This window comes from Apteryx rowi, unplaced genomic scaffold (genome assembly GCF_003343035.1).
Source record: "Apteryx rowi isolate R43461 unplaced genomic scaffold, aptRow1 scaffold_0, whole genome shotgun sequence".
Classification (NCBI taxonomy): domain Eukaryota; kingdom Metazoa; phylum Chordata; class Aves; order Apterygiformes; family Apterygidae; genus Apteryx; species Apteryx rowi.
This window is the reverse complement of record NW_020447195.1, coordinates 3,227,141-3,250,021: the sequence shown is the minus strand read 5'-3', so window position 1 is coordinate 3,250,021 and position 22,881 is coordinate 3,227,141. Positions and strand designations below refer to the sequence as shown.

General features: G+C 38.8%; 1 protein-coding gene across 5 annotated transcripts in view; it reads left to right on the top strand.

Annotated features, from left to right (window-relative positions):
* The window catches only part of RIPOR3 (RIPOR family member 3), a 53,698-nt gene that overhangs the window by 7,444 nt on the left and 23,373 nt on the right, over nucleotides 1-22,881 (top strand). The window contains exons 1-6 of one of the 5 annotated variants that reach the window (XM_026057153.1): nucleotides 702-770; nucleotides 13,834-13,962; nucleotides 17,702-17,848; nucleotides 21,199-21,277; nucleotides 22,034-22,057; nucleotides 22,189-22,242. In XM_026057153.1, the coding sequence (XP_025912938.1) occupies nucleotides 13,862-13,962; nucleotides 17,702-17,848; nucleotides 21,199-21,277; nucleotides 22,034-22,057; nucleotides 22,189-22,242 (405 nt within the window). In that variant the 5' untranslated portion in view covers nucleotides 702-770; nucleotides 13,834-13,861. Of the gene's footprint in view, nucleotides 1-701; nucleotides 771-12,144; nucleotides 12,248-13,833; nucleotides 13,963-17,701; nucleotides 17,849-21,198; nucleotides 21,278-22,033; nucleotides 22,058-22,188; nucleotides 22,243-22,881 lie in introns of those variants that run through there. The other 4 variants (XM_026057090.1, XM_026057240.1, XM_026056922.1 and 1 more) reach the window with 4 other exon arrangements.

Genomic DNA, 22,881 nt, shown 5'->3' with positions numbered 1-22,881 from the left:
TTGCCAAGGGATGCAGAACATCGCAGGGACATACTGTTCTCTCTACTGCCTCTCCAGCCAGGCTTGATTCTTCGTTAACAGGAAGGCATATCGCTGTTGTGTTATAGCACCTTTCTGCGGTATGGGCACTTTGCTGCTTTCATGTCAGGCTCATCTGGCGAGATACATGATGACTAGAGCTTTCACAAATCCTGCTGGGCTGATGCTGAAAAAGCAGGTCAGTGCTTTGCACGTAGTGCAAGCCCTTTGATATCATTGGAGTCATCAAAATACTATGATATTTAACTGTTTTCCTTGTGTATTGTCCTGAAATTTAAACCTGTTTGCTGGTGATCTCATCAATCACCAGGATTCCCTAAATTACCAACCAAGCAACTGCTGCTTGAATATGGACTATGCATTTGTTCACCCATCTTTGTGTTAGATCTCTTTGCAGCTCTGGTAGCTATTAACTTAGTGCAAGCCTGGCTGTCATTCTTCTACCTACCACATGCTGAAGGTGACTCTTTGTCCTTGTTCTATTAAGCCAATCGGAGATGATGAATTAAGGATTGGTGGGCAGAGCTAACTGACTGACACCTTGAGTTTTCTGCTACATAGGTCTTGAGTAACAGCTCTTAGTACTGCTGAGCCACAGTGCGTGTTGGCATTGCAGTTCACGCAATCTGTGTTGACAGGGAGCTAAGAGACCTTTCTTACAGAAAGCCCTGTTCTGTGAAGTGGCACAATCCTATTCTGCAAGATTGGTCTCAAGTATAATTGGCTCATAGGTAAGTACTGGGTAACATAAACTAAGTCAAGTTACATCACAGAAATAATTCTTGTTTTATGAGGCATGAAGGACTTACGCTGAGGATTGTAATTGTTCTTTCTACATTTGCCTTCTAGCCATACTAAACTCTGTTCTGCAGTTAAATGTAGCACTGTTATGACTTTGTCTTAGTTGAGGCTTTTTTTTTTTTAATGATGTAGCCATATGACAATAAAAGCTTCTGCAGCTATACTGGTATAGCAGTGTTGTATGCTAATATAATTTATTCCTTTTCCTGGTGCAAAAGGATGGATACATTACAGCAGTACATCTGCACTAGCAAAGTGCTTATAGTATCTTAAGCGACACAAGCCCTTCTCTACAACTGTTAAGTCTCTGTGTATGTTACAGATGCCTGCCCTCATACCCAAGCTGGGTAAGGACTGTGAAAATCTCTGACCAACACGGCTGCATTAGCAAAAGGTGCAAGTACACAAGCAGTTATAATGCACAGTAAAACTGGGCATGTATTAATACTAATTATTTTAATTGTGAGGGATGATTTTAGCTATGCTGATAGAAAGCACAGTCTTGCCAGGTTGCTCCATTCATCCTAGGAGTACTTTTGTAGTAAATAATACCAATGTTCTGATAGCAATGAGGTGCTGGTAGTATAGATATAGCCAGAAGGTGTTCACCTGGAAGGATTTCTTTACGTTATCTACAGAGTACTAATACCTTTCAAAACTACTCTAGCTGTTTTAGAACAACAAAACTTTCTTGTGTAGCTGTACAGAAGATCTTTGTTACAAAGTTTCTGGCATAGCTACGAGTGCTAAGAGGAGTGTTAAAAATGAGACCCCTAAAGATTTAGCTATGTTGGCAAAATACTCAGAGAGAGGATTCCTTTTGCCAGGATTGCCAGCGTCTTTTGGGGAGAGAGGTAGAAATATACTGGCAAAACAACTCAGTTATCTCTTCTGTGGGAGTTTTGTTATTGTACTTAAGCATAGATGTAGAGTAAACCAGTCCAAGGTCTAAGAAAAACTCCTTATGATGGTGAAAAATATTAAACACTAAACAGATGTGACTGCTATTTGCAGTAAAAGCTCGGAGTCCTCAAGGAACAAAGAATTGAGTTCATAGTCTTTGAAGAAGTTTGAGACAGAGATCCTATTGATTTTTTGTGCACAAAACTGAAAGTCATTTTCGTAAGTGACTCTTGCTGTGTTTGTTGATGATATTCATAACATTTCAAGGGACCTTAAAATTAGATTAACTTTTGGCCTAAATGTTGAAGTGGTTTGATCTCAACCAATTCTGCTACTGAGCAACTTCTGCTTAGCACTTCCAGTTACTTATGCCTTTTTTTCTTTTTCAGTGAGTAACTTCTTGTGCTTAGGCTGGGTGAGCTAGAAGAGCCTGACACTTCCAGGAATTTATTATCTCTGGCAGAAGTCTTGTTAATGTTAGTTATTGATAAGTGGGAAAGTAAACATGTGGCCGATTAGGCATTGCACTTTCAATTGCTTACCACTAGTCTGATTTCATGTCACACCAAACAGGGGGCATCCAAAGAGAGATCATTTTACAGTTTATTAATTTTCAAATTTATTAATATGCATGTTATTAATAAATATATACATATTATTAATACATATGTTAATAAGTATGATTTGGTTATCATTTATCTACTTTTAAAAGAGGAGAAAGGGTTTTTTCTCTTTTTGCTTCTTTGCAGTGTAGAAATAAACATTGTTTTTGCTTGTTTACAAGTTTCAATCACATTAAAGATATTTTCAGGTCTCACTAGAAATATTTTTGCCTTAAGAAAAAGTGTGGTAACTGTCTCAACCTTTAAAGAATATCAAAAGGGAGTTTTCACATGCCCAAAGAGATACTTTCTGTTAGCTGACTGTGAAATATTTGAATTAAATGTCTATAACAAAAACATAGGTCTGAAAAAAGGGAGTTTATGAAGGGTAAGGCAGATGTGAACTCTGCAATCAGTTATTCTGGTAGAAGACACCACTGCTCTCCTTTTGAGATCTGTTRTCAGAACTGTTTATGTGAGCTGTCCCTAGCCAACTTCCAGGGAAATAAGCTGTGTTAGAATAATCCGTTGAAATAGTAGCTTTTGCTAACCTATCTTTTCTAGGCTCAAACAGATTTAAGGAGTAATGGAGTACTAGTCATTGTAGATCATCATGATCTGTCCTGGGCAAACTATATCCAAAGTCCGCAAGTTTGCCTCCCCTGATTTTGCTCCTTTTAAAGAGCGATGTTGTAATTCTATTTAGACTTCAAATAATACAAAGTGTCTTCTAGGCAGAACCAGACTGGCAAAGCTTGAATTTCTAGTTTAAAAGCAAACGTAATCTGGTTTAGACTACATTTTGCTTAACTACTCATTTCACCATGTGTATTCTAATATACAGTATTCTTTCAGCTGTTTCCAAAGCCATCTACTTTGAGTGTACAATGTTTAAGATCCAATTATTTCCTTTTTGTTTTGTTTGGATTGTTTGCAATTAAGCATTCTTTCAAGTGGGCTTTATTTAGCTAATTCCATGACAAAACTAAGCTCTAGGGGAATGAAAAAAAGAGAAGTTCCAGCTAGCCAGTGTTTATTTTTATTATTAATAATTTATATTATGATAGCCCTTAGGGAAACTAGGGCCCCACTAGCCCCAGTTTCCTCTGCATGTAATGACTGTGTCTCACAAAGCCTTATACAGCAGAAAATTCTTTTTTGCTGTCATGGCTTAGTGCAAGGGACCCGTTCTCTACTGCAAGGGAGAAGATGGATGAAGAATTTTTAAACACAAATCCTGAATAATTTTTTTAGAGAATTTAGACTAGGATTCAGAGGGAAAACCTGAGGCATCTTTTCTATGGAAAGCCATAACTAATGCATTTTTCCAGTGTCAGAGCCAAATCATGATTGCAAAGGTCTTGTTCCTCCTCTCTCTGAAGTCATGGCAAAGCTCCCAGTGACTTTGATGGGAGCAAGACTGGGCAGAGAAGCAATGGTCTTAAGAACCTTATCTGTTTCTGAACTAGCAGCAGAAAACACTTTATATCTTAAGATCACATTGATGTGCAAAATCAATTTTAAAATTTTTCCATGTAGCCAAACTTCCATCAGAGCTTACAGTTTTCACTGCATCTGATTCAAGATGACTGGTCTGCTTTCTGTCCTACAGAAGCCTTGGAAAGAGTGATGTAGAGTCCTGTCATACTTGCTAACTGCAAAGGAGACGCAGGGCCAAATCTTCAACCTCTCTTAATAGATCGATTTCAATAGAGTTATGGCAGTTCATATGAACTGAGTATTTGGCCTGTGTGGATGGGATACTCGTGTGAGTTCAGTGAATCGCATTTAAGCTGACATGGAGCTGGGCTGGGTTGCAAAGGGGAAAAGCCTTGAAGTTAGTGCAGCAGTGCAAATCTGCATCGTGAGTGGATTTGCCACCTGTTTCTCCTCCCCCTAGGTGAAATCTCCAGTCTTTTCTGCAAGCCAGAATTCCACATTCGAAATCTAGACAAAAGTTTTCCTGAGTCTGGCCTATCTGATCCATACTCCTGTCCTCATTAGTTCAGTTTAAAGGGGATAAAACATCTGTTTCTAAGTACAGCTGTGTGGTTAGTATGTGGGCTTTTTTTTTTTCCATGCAAAATCTCTAAATCTGGCCATTTAAGACACAGATTTTATAGGAGCTAGAGTTGGGCTGTGCAAAGTTCACCTCATTAAAAACAAACTCAAACCAAATAAAAGCAGGGAATAACAGCATAAAAAATGTGGGCCATGAATGTCGGAGCATGTGTATTAGAAATGAGTAGGGAATAAAGGGAAAAGTACAGAGATATCCACAGATATTCAAAGGCTCCTGTTTATTTCCACAAGAAAACTTTACATAGTTGTAGAGTGTCCCTGTGTCTACAGAAAGGGAACATTAGGACAGAACACAGTGTTAACGTTTCTATGACAGTTACCCTAATTCATTAGAGAATATAATGAGTTCAAGCCTGTGTTAGAAGATATTGAGCAAATTCATCCTAGATAAAATGTTCAAACATGCCAAATGATTTTTGAAGCTTCAGCTGCTAGATGTCCAATGAGAGACATTTGAAATTGTCTTGATTTTGACATCCCTTTCTAAAAAAAAAGACAAAACCGTTTGCAATTATAGTTACCCAAATTCACTTATCAGTAATGGAAATACTGACTTTGCAAAAAGCAAAATAAAAAACCTGTGTCTATTCTGCACTAAAGGAAATATTTTGCTTTAAAATATAAAACTTTTCTCTCTCTCCAAAGACATGTCTCTGTCCCGCTTATGTTACATTTTGTATACTTTTCTTCCTTTTCCAGTGTTCTTTGGGATACTAGTCCTACCCTAGCAACTTCATTTTTTCTATGGAGCAAAATCATCTTGGTAACATTTGTGGGAACAAAACATTGTTGCCACGGGAAGTTGACTTAATGGTTTAATTCTTAATAAAAGGACAATTTTCACGATCAGAAGGCTAAGTGACAGAAGGTTTCTCCCACTTCAGAAACATGCCCTAGGACACACGCCAGTATGCCATGATTCACAGACTTCACTTTTGAAGATATCAAAAGACATCCCACATGCTGCCATCACATCATATTCCACAATTACTGAAAGATTGTCATCTGTTTTGGTTAACATATACTTCTGAGTGTAATAATAGAAACACTTATCTACCCATCATGGTGGTTTCTATTGAAGATTAAACACTGGGACTTTCCACAACCCTAAGGCTGAGATAAAGGACAGGGGTTTTTTGTTGTTGTTGTTTTTTAAAGCTGACCTGGCAACAGGCTTTTAGGAGGTTTTAGCATTGGCCAATGGATGGAGACATGATCGTGCAGATTAAGTCTAGATGTAACGTGTTCAGATATAGATTGGGGCAAGTGGAGAGAAGAGATATATATTGCAGAAGAATATTCCTTGGAGTTTCTAATTAAGAAGGAGGAACCTCTCAAAGTCAGGATTCATAGGATTCAGAGCATTGCTGTCAGGCAAATTTTTGTTTGTCAGAAATGGAAGAGACTGTTCATCAGTTGTAAGTTGTTCTCTCTCAATGCCATCTGCTTCTTCTCTTGTTAGGAACTTGTTTTTAAGTATTCATTATAATGCAGCTAACTGCAGCCTCAAATTCTGCCAAAGCTGAAAAAGCTGCAAGTCAGGCTAGCGTGTGGAGCCTGCCACATTCCTGAATCTCTGATTCAGGCTTGAAAGTTTGTCATCAAGTTTGAAATTGAAACCAGAGGAGCTAGCAGCAAGCCCTGTGCTCATAAATCAGCTGATAATGGGTGAATTGTTCTGTGCCTTTCCCTGAAGAGGAAAGCAAAACAGTGCAAAAGCACTCACAGCGCCTAGCAGAGCTGCGATGCAGGCAAGCACGGAGACACTATGTGTGCCTGTATGGATAGGCCACATGCTGGCAAAGGAGCTGACCGGGGATTTTGGTTATATGCAGTCCCTGATTCTCTTCTTATTACAGTATTACCAAAAAGTAACAGTGGGATTTACAGCCAAACATGATTCCAGGTAGCAATTTGTCTGGAAGAAATAGGTGCAATACATCAGTGTGCGATCTGTAACAAGGTCTGCTTTGTGCTTCATTTGTTTGATATCCTCTGCCACTAGAGGGAGATACAAAGTTAACCACAAAATTATCCCTTGAAAAATAGTTTCCAGGTCATTAGCTAAATATGGGCCAACTTTTGCTGCTGGGATTCTACTGGAAGTCTGAAATAAGTGACTGATGAATTTCCTCCAAGGTGCATCAGCGTCACTGAGAATAGAATTTGGATCTGTATGCTTAGATGAAAGCTAATTAGAAATACAGCAACATTTTGAATTCCAGGCTTGAAAAACAGGTCATCTTGGGCTTGAAAGTCCAGTCCTGTGTTCAAGAAACTACACTAGGAATGGTTACATCATATGCACTACCCCCGCACATGGGAAGCTGTTTGAAAGGACTGCTTGTGATACTAAAATTTATTGCTGTATGGCAAACCTGAAGTCCAGAACTTCAGTCTCAGACGAGTGAAGAGTCCAGCAAACCTGGACTCTAGAGCTTCGCTTTCAGAAGCTGGCATAAAGCTGTAGATGGGCCTTTGCAGTGAATGACTAAAGCAATAACTTGAGGCAAAGCTGTTTATCTGATTTTCTCATTATGGCTTGAATATGCTAGGAGGAAAGTGTATGTCATATATTTGGTATTTAAACATATATTTAAGAGTTAAATTTGCCCAGAAAAAAAAAAATCAAAAGTACCAAAATGAGTAACGTACTGAGGCCCCATCTTTTTAAATATTGTGAGATATGAATGTAATTCTTATTAAAAATCAATGGAACTAGCTCCTAAGAGCCTAAATTGCTTTTGAAAATAGGATTATATTCCTAAATCATTTGAGATTTTGAAAATACAACCTGACAGATGCAAGTTTGATGCAAAGTGAAGGGCCCATCTAACAATCTGAGTTAAACAGGTTTAGGGCAAGAAGTTCTGTGGTATGCAGTGTAGGTATGTAGAGAAGCAAAATCTTCCATTAGTAGGCTCTGTACTTTAAGCCAAATTGCTATGTAATTGCTTAAAGTCTTAAAACTGCAGAAATGTCTGATGAACATGGGTTGATGCAGGATTGTTCACGTATCTATACAGCTATAGATCTGCTGGATGTTACAACACTGTGGCCAACTATATCTCTTTGACTGGTAGAAGATGGTTCCCTGCATGGATTGCCTTTTTCTGCATAGAAGGTTGAACCAGTTCAGCTATCTACATTGTTTTATTCTCATTATAAGAGGCAGCAGGGAGGAAAACATGAGTAGTGGTGAGACAGGAGAGCAGGAAAACGCAGGGAAGAAGCAAAACTGACCTGTTAGTGCTTCAGAGATTGGTGGTAAAAGTAGCAAGAGGAAAATTTTCAGATGCTCATCACAGGGAGCTATTTGTTCCCATTACTTTCATTTTGGCAAATCTGTTTTAGCATATAAACTTGATAAACTATAGAACATACATTTTCAATACCCGTAATTACAACGGCTGTTCCCCTGTCTGTGTGGTGGACTACTTACAGGTTACGTGTGTTGGCGTGAGATGCTAGTTCTAGATGAATGTTACCCTGAAGTCAGAGTTCTGGCATTACAGTGAATCACGCATAACCTGTGCAGATTTTCCCGTGCTTCTTTGATCTTGAGCTTCCAGGGAGAGGATATAGCTGAAGAAAGGATCCCCATTTGTGTGTAATGCTGCATGAAAATAGCTATATTGAGATGCAGCGTCAAGGACCCTTTCTGTCTCTCTAATTCAAATGGCTTTTCATATCTAGAAAAATAACCAGGGAAATTTTTCTTAGTTCTGCCAATAACAGTATAAATAGAATGTCTGTGTAATAATTGAACAAAAATGCTGAAAATTTAAGGGTTTTTAATCATAAATTTGGAATGTTTATCTAGCAAAGTAGACATTGCCACTGAGGTCAATGGTTTTTCTAAAGAATGCTTGAGAGCAAAGATTAAATATAGTGTGTACTTTCCCAGTGGACTCAACACTGTGCTGAACACAAGATAGTCATTTCATTCATTGTTCAGTCAGCCTTCATTACATATACCTTCAGAGTAATGAGGTCTGAGTCTTGTTGCTATCACATCTCAGGAGTTTCATTAATTTTAATGGGTCTGGATTCYCTAAATGTCCAAGGCTGCAATGTAAGTGCCAAGATCTAGAAACTTCCAGCCTATTCCAGGATATTGAAATCACAGAAAAAGTTTCACTGGTTCAGGCCCTGACCAGCACTAAGATTTTGTTCAAAAACTTTGACAGTATTGTAATACACTATGGCAATTTGATTTTTTCTTTATCAGTGTCGTGAAAGACTCAAATGCCATTGTCTGCTATAAGTGTTCTGAAATGGATTCCAGCCATCGCAAGGAGACAGAAATGGTAGTTAAATCCTTCTTCCCAAGTTTTGAAATAAATGAGAGGAAGAAAAATAATTGTGAATGCATCAATGTGATGGTAGGAAAACTTAGCCAAGTTTGCAAAATCAGTCTTGACTTAGACTTATGCTAGAAAGTTTCTAGTGTAATGATGTCAGGGTTGTCTTTTCACCTGTTAGGTGTTTGTGGTATATATTTCTATCAGTTAAAGCCCTAGTACAAATGCAATTATACCAGCAAAACTGCTTTAGTGGTGGAGTTTATAATAAATTCAGGGAAGTGATATAAGTAGCAAAACCACCTTTGGCTGAAGGTTTTTTTGGAACAGCAGCTGATTTGTTGGAATCACAGATCTTTTCTAGAGTAAGTAATAAGTCCATAAAAGTTCACTATTTGTTTTGGTTATGGACAATGAAAATTGAGTTTCGTTGGAAAATGTGTAGAACCAGTTCCCACAAATGGCAAATTTGTTGGGCTGTCATGGAGATGAAGTGAATATTCTAAAACCATGCTCTAAAAAGACGTAGATTCTAGGTGACAACCCACTAATCAAATTTGTATAGACTGTTCTATGCCGAAACCCACTTTTACTAAAAAAATTCTTCATGTAGGCACAAGTATCGACCAGGTATTTCAGAGTCAAGACTGAAGTCCCTCCAATAAAATGGTGGGCACGTTTGATACTGAAAAAAGGATTATGTTGTGATAATACAAAATAAAAWTAACTCTGTTCGGTTTTCACAGCTAGAAGACAGAATGACCCTGTCATCCTTGCAAGTAAAGCTAGTATAATGCGGCCAAAGTTATATTTGAAAAATAACAATAGTAACCTAAAAATGAAAGGAGAAAGTTAGCATCAAGTGGCATAAAAGAAATTATTGTGATCTCATGATCTATCCAGAATCATAAATGTGATCACTTTACTGTCTTAACTGATTGACATTTAATAGTTTCTGTTCTATCATCTGAATTATTTTATATAGTGACTAATACTTTGCTTGGTTTCAACCTGGCTTTTATTTTTTGGTTAATATGCAGCTGCAGCTTGCTGAAGCCAATGAACAGTGGGTCCTGCTATACCGGCGAGATCTGTAGTCCCTTGTTATCTAGGCTATCAACTTGATGCATGTATCCACAATTCACTGTAGGAAGTTAAAGTCTGGTACAGTTTTTGCAAACACACAACAGGAAGCAAATGTGAGTCTCTTAACCAACAGGTCATTCACAAATGGAACATTATAATGTTCTAAGACAACAGGGATACCTTCCTCTAGCAGTAGTTCACCAAGTTCTAGTGAACCTCTAGGAGATATGAAACAAAAACATGGCTACCAATTTAAAGTACAAAACACAAGCAGAAATGTTTTGCAAGAAGTCAGTGAGTCATATTTTCCTCATAAAATTGTTGAAACTATTGTGACTAGAAACAATTAAGTATGTAACTAGGGTTGGAAAAGTTTAGCAATAAACACAAACAGACACCAGCTTTTTGTTTGTAGCGGATGAAGGTCATTTGGCTTGGGGAATAGCTTAGAACTAACACAGACTAAGTAGGACTTGCAATTTGAATGTACTCATTGCTGCATAAAAGCATAAATGTTTGGCCCTGTATGTCTGGATATTGGGGCACTGAAAATCATTGAAAATAGGGATAAACAAACATACTCCTTTAGTTTAAAAAAAAAAAAAAACTCTTTCAATTTATTTTAAAAATGTATTTTGTAAGCCCTGAAATCTCTGTTTTACAAAATTGCACATATTAAAATCTTAGAGTAAGTTAATATCTGGCAGTTTGGAGGTCTGTGTAAGACTCTCAAACATTATAAGGCTTTTTCAAGCCTCCTTCTTTTCTCCAGCAGATCAGTATTTTTACTGCCCTGGCTGTAGGCACCTTCTGTTGGGCCTGATATTTTGTGTTCTCCATGTGCCAGCCCGGAGYGAGCTACCGTACTCATATTCTGTGCTTTCGGGGAAGATTAAAAGTGAGGGCATACCGCTGATCCCAAGGGCATAATCCCTGTATTTAAGAGATCTGAAGACATTGTCCTGCCCAGCAGAGATTACAGATTGGAAGATGGTTTGAACTCAGCTTTGTCAGGGGTCCTTATCTGGTTTATTTCTAGCCTAAAAGGAGAGTTCAATTTGAGATGTGTCCAGATGCTTTTACTCAGGGGCAGTTGTAATGTAGCTCAGCGCTTTTATACAGACACTCTGGCTAGCAAAACCCTCTGTTTAAACAACTGCATTTATAAATCTTTCTTACCAATAAAATGCTGTCATGACATCCTACTTATGGCCTTCTAGTCAGAAGTGTGAAATGAGCTGTAAGATTTCTAGGTCACTGCCAAAAATATATTGCAGGTGCGTACCATGACTTTATCAACATTATTTCAAAGTAAAATAGATAACCCCTTTAATGATGCTCTTGAGGTTATTTAGATTCCTTTTATTCTTATGAGAAGAAACTGTTCGGATCTGTAAAAATGTGCTTGTGAATTGTATTTGAATGTAGCTATATATGTTGCAACTAAACATGACAGAGTCAGTGGCCTTGAGGGCTGAACCTTTGTGCAGTTAAAAAAAAACCCACAACAAAAACACCAGCATTTTTAAAATGTTTATGGCTATACATGAGAGGTCCAATACATCTCTCATTTACACTAATTTGCGGCAGTGTATCTTTTTGGAGTCCAGAATAGTATTTGGTTTATACTAACATATGTGTCAAGAGAATCAAGGCTAAGCAATTCAGTTCTCTCACCGGCCGAGCCGTGGGCTCTGTACCTTTCAAACTTAACTCCTTAGGTCCAGGGTTCAGTACCACACATTTTTCCTGCAGGAATCTTCTCAGCAGTTTCAGCTTCCTGTTCCCTGTCCGGGATCTCCCTGATTGTGTTTGTTTAATATCTGCAAGTTTCAAAGCCTTTCAGCCTCTTGCTATATAGGCTTTAGGAGTCCTATAAAATTATGCAAGCTTCCTCCTGCATTTCCTCCCTCGCTTCTACTCATGAAATAGGATTCCTAGGTTAGGGAGCTGAAGAATGGATCCTGGGAATCTGGCTCAGCCTTGATGAGGGATGTGGTCAATAACCATGAGGCTGTTCCTTTTATTTCTTCCTTTAACAGCTTGTTATGCAATGACATTTTTCAGTAAGTTGCATATTTCTTTCAGACTAATGATCCTTTTGATGGGGTGACTGTTCACAGACTTATAAGCATCTGAAAACTAAGGGAAAGAATGGAAAATATTACAAAACTTCAGCTGTGATGTGATGCAAGTGCCCTCTCTGATTAGGGGTGTAAAGGAGGCATCCTTTCAAAGCACAAGAACATAACTGCTGTGCAATTTGATTAAAAGGTGATTGAGATGCACCTAAATTTGTCCATGTAACAGATTTCTATTGATGCCACTGAAGCTGTGGAGTCCTATGGAGTTTAATGCACGGAGGTACCGAATAAGTAGCCATACCCAACACTTGTCTTCTATGCAACAACAAGGTAGCTTGCAAAGCAGGTAACCATTTGGCTCCAATTTATGATCGTCAGATCTTGTTCTAAAACCTTTTGTCTGTTTTTCATGGATGTATTTGTGAGCTTGGTAAAGCCTGTAGGATGGACAAAGAAATAGGCGTCTTAAGACTTCACTCCAGGGAACTAGCTGAAAGGTTTCACATCACATAATCGGTTCTCACTCAGACAGGATCTCTGCTTATGGAAACCCATGACTACTTTAGTTACTGCTATAGCAGATAATGGTACCTAAAGCACAGTCACTTACAGTAATTCCCTGTACCTGTAGATTAACCCAGAATTTGCAAAATCTGCTCAAAATCTCATCCCTCTTGGGAAGTATTTTTAACCAGCAGTCATTCAATGCTTTACATCCAGTCTGGAAGAACACTGAGTTAGGTTGCTCTCCAAGCTAGTGGCAGAGCCAGGAAAGAGTCTTGTTCTGACATTTCTGGGCTTCTAGTCTGAATAACTGCAGCCATGCTGCTGGAATAATGCGAAGGCACAGGGATTGGGTGCAGATGTTTTTTTCCAGTATCTACACTGTTTGATTAAGAGCTCCCAATGTTTTGGAGCACATTCTGTAACATAGGACAAACTTTTTCATGGAGTATCTCCATGCAGACCTCCTTATTGGAGTTTTCCGCTTCTGTTTATACTTCTCTATAGAAAGAGAAAAGAGGAACTCCAGGTTTTTTGTTTTACTTGGTCAAAAATTCTCAGCAATTTCAAATGGAGTTTTGTGTGAGTAAGGAGTAAGAACTAAAGGAAATTAGGATTTGGCCCTCATTTTGGCATCATTAAAAATATTAAAGCAAAGATGCTAGCTGTGATGTTTACATTACACCAGCCTGTAGGGGGAAGGAAGGGAATTATTCTGTATATTAACTGTCTGGGTGATTTTCTACAGCTGCTTTGATGGATATGTCTGTTACTTATATTGTAACTTGGATTCTATAGACATATGGCAGGGAACACAATTCTCCAGAAAGCAAAAGAGTTTGACTGATGGAAAACAGAAGAGAGCAATCAAAGAGAAATTCTGCCAGAGGAGGAGCCTGAACCTGAATTTTACTGTTAAAACCAGACTTCTGCCTTGGGCTTAAGTACCACGCTCAGCCAAAGCCCTCATTCTACCRTTGACTTCAGTGAGGCTCTGCACAGATGCAAAGAACTGCTTTTTGGACCTGACTAAGTCTGGGGCTTAAGTATTGTTCTGGCATCCAGACTGATTTGGAAATACATGGGTTGGCCTGAACTCCCCCTTTCAGCAGTGGGACAATTACAATTTTTTTAAAAATCAGAAATGCAGAGAGCCTGTAAGTTGAGGGGTATTCTGACTTTTACACAGTAAGTTTGCAAAATCAATCAGCAATTGCAGAGGGCATGAGAGATTTTGTTTCAGATGGTTCGGTTCCTTATTAATTGTGTTGTGGATGGCAACAGAGGAAACATGTTTAGCAGACAAGCATTTTTTTCTGGTTAATCTAGTGGCTGTTGTTCTGAGTTTTCTCTTTCTTGCAGCTCAGCACTGTCTAAGTGTGAACTGCCAGGAAGGTTTTCACTCATCTGTTTTTCTGTTTATTTCAGAAGCCAACAGACTTACTGACTGGCAATCATGTCAGTCAAACTCACATTCGTCTCTCCTGGTGATGGGGGTGGTATCAGCAGGAGTTCTTCCTTCACTGGATTCAGCACTATGCAAAGCAGAAAATTGGCGTAAGTAACACAAGAAGAAAAGCACCTGGTCCTCTGGACAAGAGACATTAGGTACCATGAATGTATTTGCTGACTTCCGGCATCCATATATAGAAATTGTTCCTTAAGTCTTATCTTAAAGTGTTGTGTGTTGTCATTGTGCACTGATAAACAGCTATTGCATTGTATGTCAGAGATGGCTGTATTTCAGAGGTTATGTAGCAGTGTTTATAGCATCCCTTTCTTTCAGCAAGGTGTTGATATGAAAGGTGTTGATATGAGAGACTACCTAAACTCTATTTGTTATAGTCACCGAAACCCAGTTCTCTGCTGTGTTTCTGCAAGCTCAGAAACAGATAAGAGCACAGAAATCACCTTATTGCTAGCACATGAAATAGGTCTGATACTCACAGATAAATAATACCAACCCCCCCATTTTTCCAGTTTTCATAAATTACTAATTTAAATGGATGAAGTAAGAATTAGAAGGAGCTGTGCCTTTCAGAGAGTTTCATGGGACATTAGTGTTTGGGATCTCAGCCTGCTCAAGACTTAGTGTTGATGCGCCAGTAGGAGGCATTCTTCTGCTGAGTCTGCGCTCTAGCGCCCAGTCCTGCTCACAGCCTGGTACCACTGACAAATTCTGACTGTGCCAGCTTTCAGATAAAAGGTAAAACCTTCTGAATAGTTATGATAATTAAAAGTCTCATAATAGGGATGTTGAAGGTTTATTCTGGCAAAATATGTAATTGAGCCCGACTAAACTCCTGCAGTTATTTAAGCAGAGCAACATTACACTGGAGGAAGGACTGCTTTCTGGCATTGCTACAAACAGAGGAGGGAGGGAAGACAAAGACGACTACTGTGAATTCACTACTGTCAGTAAGGTCAAGAGTACAGGCAAGGTTACAATACAGTCTTCCAGTTTTCAGTCCACTGCCGTAATTACTAAACCATACTGCACTGCTTTTCCCTTTTTGCTTATCATAAATTGTTGCATAGCATTGCTTTAAACCGATAACTTTCCAGCTTTGCCACTAGAAGCATTCTTGTTCTTTTTCTGAATTTAATGATCCCTATATAGTCTGTGGAGTGCTTTTAGAAGGTATGATTTATAAATGGAAAATTAATATAATCTCTGGCTGCCAGTGCATGCCAGAATAATAATGAAGTGAATCATTTAGAAGCATCATATAGAAGTATTAAAAAATATGCCTCTAAAAATATTGTAGTCAAAAAATCTTGCTGTATATAAGTAAAATACCTGACTCATCTCATAAAACATATTTTCAAAGAACCAAATGATTGAATTGACCTTTTAGCTAAACACAACACTGGTGAAGTGTGAGCAGTAATGAAAATCCAACATTATTGTGACCTAATCAAGAAGTGTTTACATTTGAATAAATACATTTGTTGTGGAAGCTGAATAATAATACTACACCTAGCAAGGGTCGGACATCTTAAATCACAAGTATTACTAAGATCTTGAGAAAAACACAGGCAACAAATTATATAAACAGACTTGAGCTGGCAGTACATAGTGGGAGTTCTTGCAGGGAAAGGATCTACCAGGAAAAGTGTTGAACAGCTGTTGTTCCAGCAAAGGCACATCCAGCAGGGTAAGAATGCTCCAAATAGAAAAGTTCATATTTCCCTTAACATTATTGTGTTACTTTTAACTGCAAAGGTTTTCTAACCACATGCCTCTCCTTATGCGTTTTTCATGATGTTGCTTTTTGTTATTAGCTGCTTAGACAGAGGAGAGTTTTGTTAAGGAATCTCCACCCTCTGGAAAATACTTTGAAATGATGATGTGCACTAGATATGTAGTCACAGCCTGGTGAATACCCAAGAACCTTCCCCAGCGTAGTGAAGAAATTTTCTAATCACCCTTTCCTAACTACTTTCTCTCTCAGGCACTGTTGCACAACGCAGCAGGAGACTGCAGGGGCCCTATGCAAGGTCTATCCAAAAGATGACACACAAATCAGGTCCACATGGAGATTCTTGAGCAGACGCTAAATATACTTTTGCATTTCTTTAGCAACTTCCTTTTGAGGCTCTCAGTGAGACACATTATTTCATTTCGCCTCACAATGGTCTCCTCAGGAAGTAAATATTATTACTGTCATCTGTAAAATGGGAATCTGATACTTAAATTACTAAGTTCACAAGGGAATGCAGCAACATAACATCTAGCTTTTTGATACTTTCCCTAAAGTCCCATGCTAGACACTCCATACTTTTATGCAATGTATGAAAATGGGATTTTAAACCTCAAGGGTTCCTAGACCAGGACTGGTAGCAGCTCTTAGGTTTGTTGGGCTGAGGATTTCATGACCAGACTCATTTATTTCCTTACACCTTGAGCCACATGCCTTGACCTTAAGGCAGCCAGTGGATAATTAAGCCTGTTGGAGTTAATTGTTTCCTCAGGTGAGCTGAATGTAGGCTAGAGATTTTAGAGGGGGTGGGATGCCCCTCTGAGCATAACCAGTTGGCTCAGCTTGGTGGAATGGAAAGCTTCATAATGTTATTTTAGAGGCTTGGCTTCAGAGGAGTATTAACAAAAACTAGAGCAAAATAATTAAGACTTAGAAGAGCGCAAAGGTAGAGGTGAGCCAGGCAGGAATCTGCCAGTGTGAAAGAACCGTTTGCAGTGTTTGTATTCTAGTTTGAATGTTGTGAAGCTATAACTAATGGCTGGCTAGAGGTTTCATAATTCTTCAGGTTAGAAGTTTTTAGACAGTTTTTGCAATTGCTTTCAAAAGCAAGTGGCATGTTAGGTACTGAAAAGACACCTTGCATGTAATCTGGGCTTAGTAGCTGTCTCTTCTAAAACATGTCAGGAGTCTTAAGCGAACATTTAAATGGGTGGTGAATTAAAACAGAGAAATAGGTATTTCTAAATGCTTTTTAGGATATCTTTACCAGAGTAAATGATAGTATAAAACATACATAGTCTCTTGATCAAGCTTTAAAACTAACTATGTGTGTTAGTTATAATCCGTTTCACTGTTGTGTCCAAGATAGTGCTTAAAGTGTTGATGCTTTAGCGCATTCACTGTTTGGGGATTACTAATAGCTGGAGAGCAGAAGCCTCTTGAAATCTAATTCTACCTCTAGTTCATGGTTGTTGGACCTTGAGCAAATAAAAAGCTTGTTGCCTTGGTTTCCTGCATCTCAGGTGAGAGTAAGAATGAGGACATCCCTGTCCCCTTACCTGACTAGCTCTGTGGTTGAGTGGAATAACTGCTGTGAATGTGTCCACAGAATCAGGTCATATTTGCCATGCAAGTTTAAGACAATTGCTAGCAGTCTGAACAGTAACCTATTACAAAAATGGGATTTTTCTTGTTCTGTGCCCACCTCAAAAGAAAGGTAGGGCTGCACAATTTTCTACGTCCCTTAAAAAGGATAAAAAAGAGCGACTAGGCTCTTCAGTGCCTATCTGAAGCTGGCAAGTTAGATATTTTGGCTTCTTCTCTTGGTTGAACTATAGTTTAGGAGCCATTTTTTGGTTTTGATGAAATTGCAAAAAACTTGCAGCTTTTCTGCACTGGATATTTAAGGCTGGGCCTTGTCTTTCTAATGTTGTCCATGAAAGTATTCTCAATATTTCTAAGAGTTTGCTCTATTGAATAAAGGTACATGGGATTAGGTATATAACTTGTAACCTGGAAGCTCTGTGGGTTAGGCATCTTCTCCTGGGTGATGGGTTTTGCATCTTTCCCTTATTTGTTTTCTCTTTCTACAGAAAGTCTCTCAGCAGAAGTTCAGTGAGATCAAGAATGTCACTGAGATCCCCCAAGGTTTATTCTTCCCTGCAGAAGGGGGTAGTCGTCTGGGATCCAAAACCACTTCAGGTGAAGAAAATTTTTGAAGCTTTGAAGAAAGGACTTAAGTAAGGACTTTTTAAATATTGTAATTGCCTTACCTAGTCATGGTGCTTAAGTCTGTGTATCACATTGTTGTCTGTGTCTTCTCTTGGATCTTTAAACTTGTAGTGACTTTCCTGGACACTGGATTGTGACCTTTTAAAACAACAGTTTCTCTAACTTTTTGCCTGTCTGCATGCAAACAAAGTCTTCTAGGTCTGCTGATGTTTTTGTTTGTTCCCAGTTTGTTACATTTTTCTAAAGTGAGTGATGGGTAGAACTTTGTGGGGAGATGGGAGACTGTGCATCTCTTGCGGAGTAGCTGCGCTCTCAAGGAAGAGAAGCTTTCAGATCATGCATATCTCCCTGTATATCAAGGGGAGACTTGAAGAGGAACTGGGCAGGCAGACTTCAGGGGTGACTGGAAGAAAGCTTCTGGAGAGGGAGCTGTGCAAAGTTTGCTTTGACTCAGAAAGCCTCTGAGCTGACTTAAAACCAAACCTGAAAGCAAGGGTGTGCCCTGCAAGGACACAGTGGGGAGACTAGTTCATAAATTGTTTCTAGTCTCTCTATGCTAATTTGAGAACAATTAAATTAAAGATATCTATTCTAGTTTATTTTTTAACAGAATGTAACTCTTGAGTTTAAAAGTCCTCTTTCATCTTTGGGCAGCTTGTTGTAAGGAAAAGGTCCAAGTAGTTCCACCTGAAAGCTTTAGCTGGCTTGAGGTGACGGAATAGAACTGTAGAGCTGTAGTAGGACTCCATCTTCTTATTGGCAAGGTAAATTACACTATTAAATGTGCTGGGTATGTTATCTTGCTTTAAATGTAGCACCATTTCAGAGTCTTATTATGGTTGACTGCACAGTCAGTGTTGCATTGGTAGAGACTATAGTAAAAAAGCAAAAAGCTAAATTAGTCCACAGTCTCTATCAGGCAGATGTGGGGTGTCTGCTGTAGGCATAATAAAGATCAAAGGATGGGCTGTCAATCTGAATTTTGGGTATTCTGGCTTTGAGGAAGCTGTCAGTTACCTCACTGGAACAGTGATGTTATTCAGTGCTGGAATGGCAAATAAAAAATGGATGAGCTTGCTTTTCTTGGTATTGTAGACCAGAAAGTAAGAAGTGGTGCTGTAAGAAGTCAGGTGCTGTTTAGCTGTGTCTTTGACTACAACAGTTACGGTAACTCATCAAGTTTTAATGGAATCCTCAAATCTTTTAATATACATAATTATCTTATTTATATAAATATTTTATATTTTAAAATGTATATATCTTAATCATTACAGTTGGTGTTGATGGGTCTGGACTAGGGTCGTAGGAACTTTATTTACACCCTGAAGCTACTATAGGAAGATAAAATACCATCCCTTGGATTAATAATTCCTATAGCTTTTTCTGTTGGCATCCCGCTAACAGTTCCTTCATGCATGTTACTGCCATCCACAGAATTTTGTTACTGTATTAGATCATAGATTTTTTAAACTAAGAACACACACAAAAAAGAGCAGTAATAATTTGTTGCAAACTCAGATGTGTCACATTTTTATGCCAATAAAAGACTATAAAGTCTTGGCCTTAAAAATGTGAATCAGTGTCTTATTAGTGGATTTAGATTTAAAACAAAGAAATCAAGTGTTTTTTTTTTTTTTTTTTTGCAGAGTTTAGAATTTATCAGGGATTAGGGAGGAGCAACCATAAAATGGATCAGAATTTGTTCCYAGTTGTGAAAAGAATGCCATATGATCAGGCTTCTGCCAAAACTGAGTAGCTAACTAATTGACTAAAGTAACCTACAGAAAACAACTGTATCAAATAGCGATGCAAAGTCCAAATTTTAAGTAAATGCAGACTAAGTCCAGTTTCTGCTGGAGTGGCTTGAATTTTTAGTACAGAGCATGTTTTACGTGCCTCTTTCCTTATAGTTATGGCAAATAACTCTTAATTCTGTTAACCCTCTGGGTACTGTTCTATCAAGCTAGCAACTCTAATGTGCTTAAATGTAAAAATGGTGAAGCTCTCTTAAAAGGAAATCAAACTCTTTCCTGCCACCAGCTTTGGCTATTTCTGCACTGAGCTGTTAATTGGCAAGTGTAAAGAGCAGGCAGCTGAGTGCTGGAGCCAGGGTGTGCCTTGAGGGAACTGGGTTTGCAGCAGTAAGAAAATGGAACATGCCAAAGCACATGTGAAGAAGTGCAGCTGTCTGCGTAAACACATGTATTTTGACTCTTTGGATCCTGTGCTCCTTATATAGTATTTACTAAGTGATTGCGTTCCCCTCTTAAACATAAAGGAGAAGATAGTTACCTGAGTCTGCTCTGTACTAAAAGCAAAGTTGGGAAAAGGTGGTCTCAACAGAAACAGTTTAAGGCTCTGTGGCAGCTCCTAAGGGACAACACTGGCATGCAAGCAACTCTATAGAAGCCAGCCAGAACCAAGCGCTTTGCGATTTTCCAGAACAGAAACTATTTTGCAAAAGTAACAGTTACATCAAGAAATTGTCTAGCATAGCCGAGGTGATGTTCAGCTCTGTTTGCTAAAGCAGTGACTGACATCTGTGCTACCTTACATGCAGAGTACTTCTATGAGCTTGGCTTTGTAATGCAAGAGTTTCATGTTGCAATTCTTTGGTTTTGTGAGCTGGAGTTGGGTGATGAATACTTACTCCTCAGTAACTGTAAGAAGCAAATGAACCGGTCATCTACCTTACAGAAGAGACTCTAGAAGGCCAAACAGGAGTAGTTAAACTGGAAAAAGAGCTCTGTCAGCTGGGATATGTGTGTTAGAACCTGCTGTTCTCCTCCTACATCCCTCCTTTCCTCTTGCCTTTGTTAGTACTTGCAGCTCCACTGTCTTGTTTTGTGTTTTGCCTCACATTCCCGGAATAAAGCCTGTCTTTAACTTGATCTTTTTTTAGATGAAGGGAAACAAGAAACAGCAAATGTGAGTGCAGCATGTGTATGTGTATTCTGCAATGGCTGCCTTCTTGAACTGCACTGTGGCATTCCACATCTTGAAGGAATAGTAAGGATTCAGGAGATTTCTAATTTACAACATCCTTAAATGTTAGGTAGCAATATCCAGCATGTATTGGTACTCACTGTGTACTTAGGCTCCTTCTTAAGAGACGCTCCTCTACATCTGTCTTCTGCTTTTTTAGGAGTGACTCTGCATTTAGGACAAATGTTTGTCTATGGAAACCACCCTTTCTCCTCTTCTGACCCCTGATGCTCTATATGGCCATTCACAATCTCCAGACAGTAAAACAAGAGAAAGAAGTGGCTTTGCAACATTCTGCTGAAAAAATGTTTGGGGAAATGTTATAATGAACATACAGGAAGACTATAACACTTCAGGTTTTCTTCTTTTCCAGTGAATACTTGGAAGCGCATCAGGCTGAATTGGATTATCTCTCTGGTCGACACAAAGATACAAAGAGGAATTCCAGATTGGTAAGAATACTCTTGACATTAATCACTCTAATGACTTTAACAATGCTGATGCAAAAATAGATGGTGTCTYGTGTCTGGGACTCACAGGGGTTTTCCAGTTCCAGCACTGAAGTGAGATACAGCAGGGCATCACAATCTGAAGTTTACCAAGCAAGTGTGRTCTAGATGTGAGAATTGAACTTGGGATTTCCCATTTTCAACATCCAGTTGTGTTTTTTCAGATCATGCTCCTTTACTTATTGAGGCGTTGTCTGTTTGGTGATTGGTGTTCGTGCGTGTGTCTAGACAGGAATAGCCATAGAGGTCAGGCTTTGCTTGGTAAATGTGTCCTAGCAACTTAGATTCTGCCATGCTCACAAATCCCTAGGAGTACCATCAGCAACAGTGTTAATGAAAAGACAATTCATAGATCCAACTTTGCTTTTCGTTTGGGATGTAAAATCATCCTTCATAGCTAGATTTTAAAAAGTTCAAAAACTCCCATATACCATGACCAATGTCCAGATCCTTGTTACAGCTGATGAGACTGTTACTCTCTCACTTCAGGCATCTGGGTAAGCAAACAAACTAGGCACAGAAAATGAGAATACTTCTAAATGTATTGGACTTACTGTCTTCTTGTAGTGAACAATGGCTCTTAATCTACTGCAACTAAAGAAAGATATGCATAGTGAGCATTGTAGTAACTATGAAAGTATCTTTGATATGTACAAATATACATGTTCTCCTATTCAGCTGGTCGTATTTCTTTTTCAGGCCTTCTATTATGACCTGGATAAGGTAAGACTTGTGAGGAGGAGATGGCATTGCAAAAAGAGGAAAAATTGGAGTGATGCTCACTCTGTTACCTAAGGACATGTTTAGGAAATGTCGAAACAATTCTAAAGTCCTCCCCTCTCTCCCCTTAAAAGCAAATTCGCTCTGTGGAGAGATACATCAGAAAAYTGGAGTTTCACATAAGCAAGGTAAGGGAATTTCTATTTTGTATGTGTAAGGCTTATGCTGCTATATAAGCGCACTCTGAATAAAAAATACTTCCATCATAGCTTCTTTGAAGGGGAATAACACTGGGTACTTTTTTGAAAGCTGTAACCACTCTTTACAGAAGGAGGGTTTATTTATTTATTTTTTTCCTGAATGGTTCTATTCAGGCTGAATGTTGGGCACAATCCAACCTGAGCCTGCCTCTGAAACCAGTTTGCATACTCTGCCAGTTTATTCAGAAAAATGCTGATGTGGGAGGATTTTCACATCCCCCCCCTTCTCCCACAAGGGGCCTGGATGGGTGGCTCTGGAGACTGCATGTCTACTATCTGATTCCAAAGGAATGAAATCTCTCCTCTAACATAGATTGAAACACCTACAACTTTACCTGTGCTGAGGGGATCAGTTTCCTGCTCCCCAAGTAATTTTGCCATGAACAAAGTATTTCTTGTACTTCCTGTCTTCTGTCCTGATGATAGTAGAGCAAATAGTTTATCGATATCCCCTTCTTCTTTGCAGGAATATCTAAATATAAACAGTGTGCGCTTTATTCGATCTGTAAAGTGCAGGACTTGCCGCATGGTGCAATGCTCTGATAAGGGGATTTTTTTTTTTTTTTT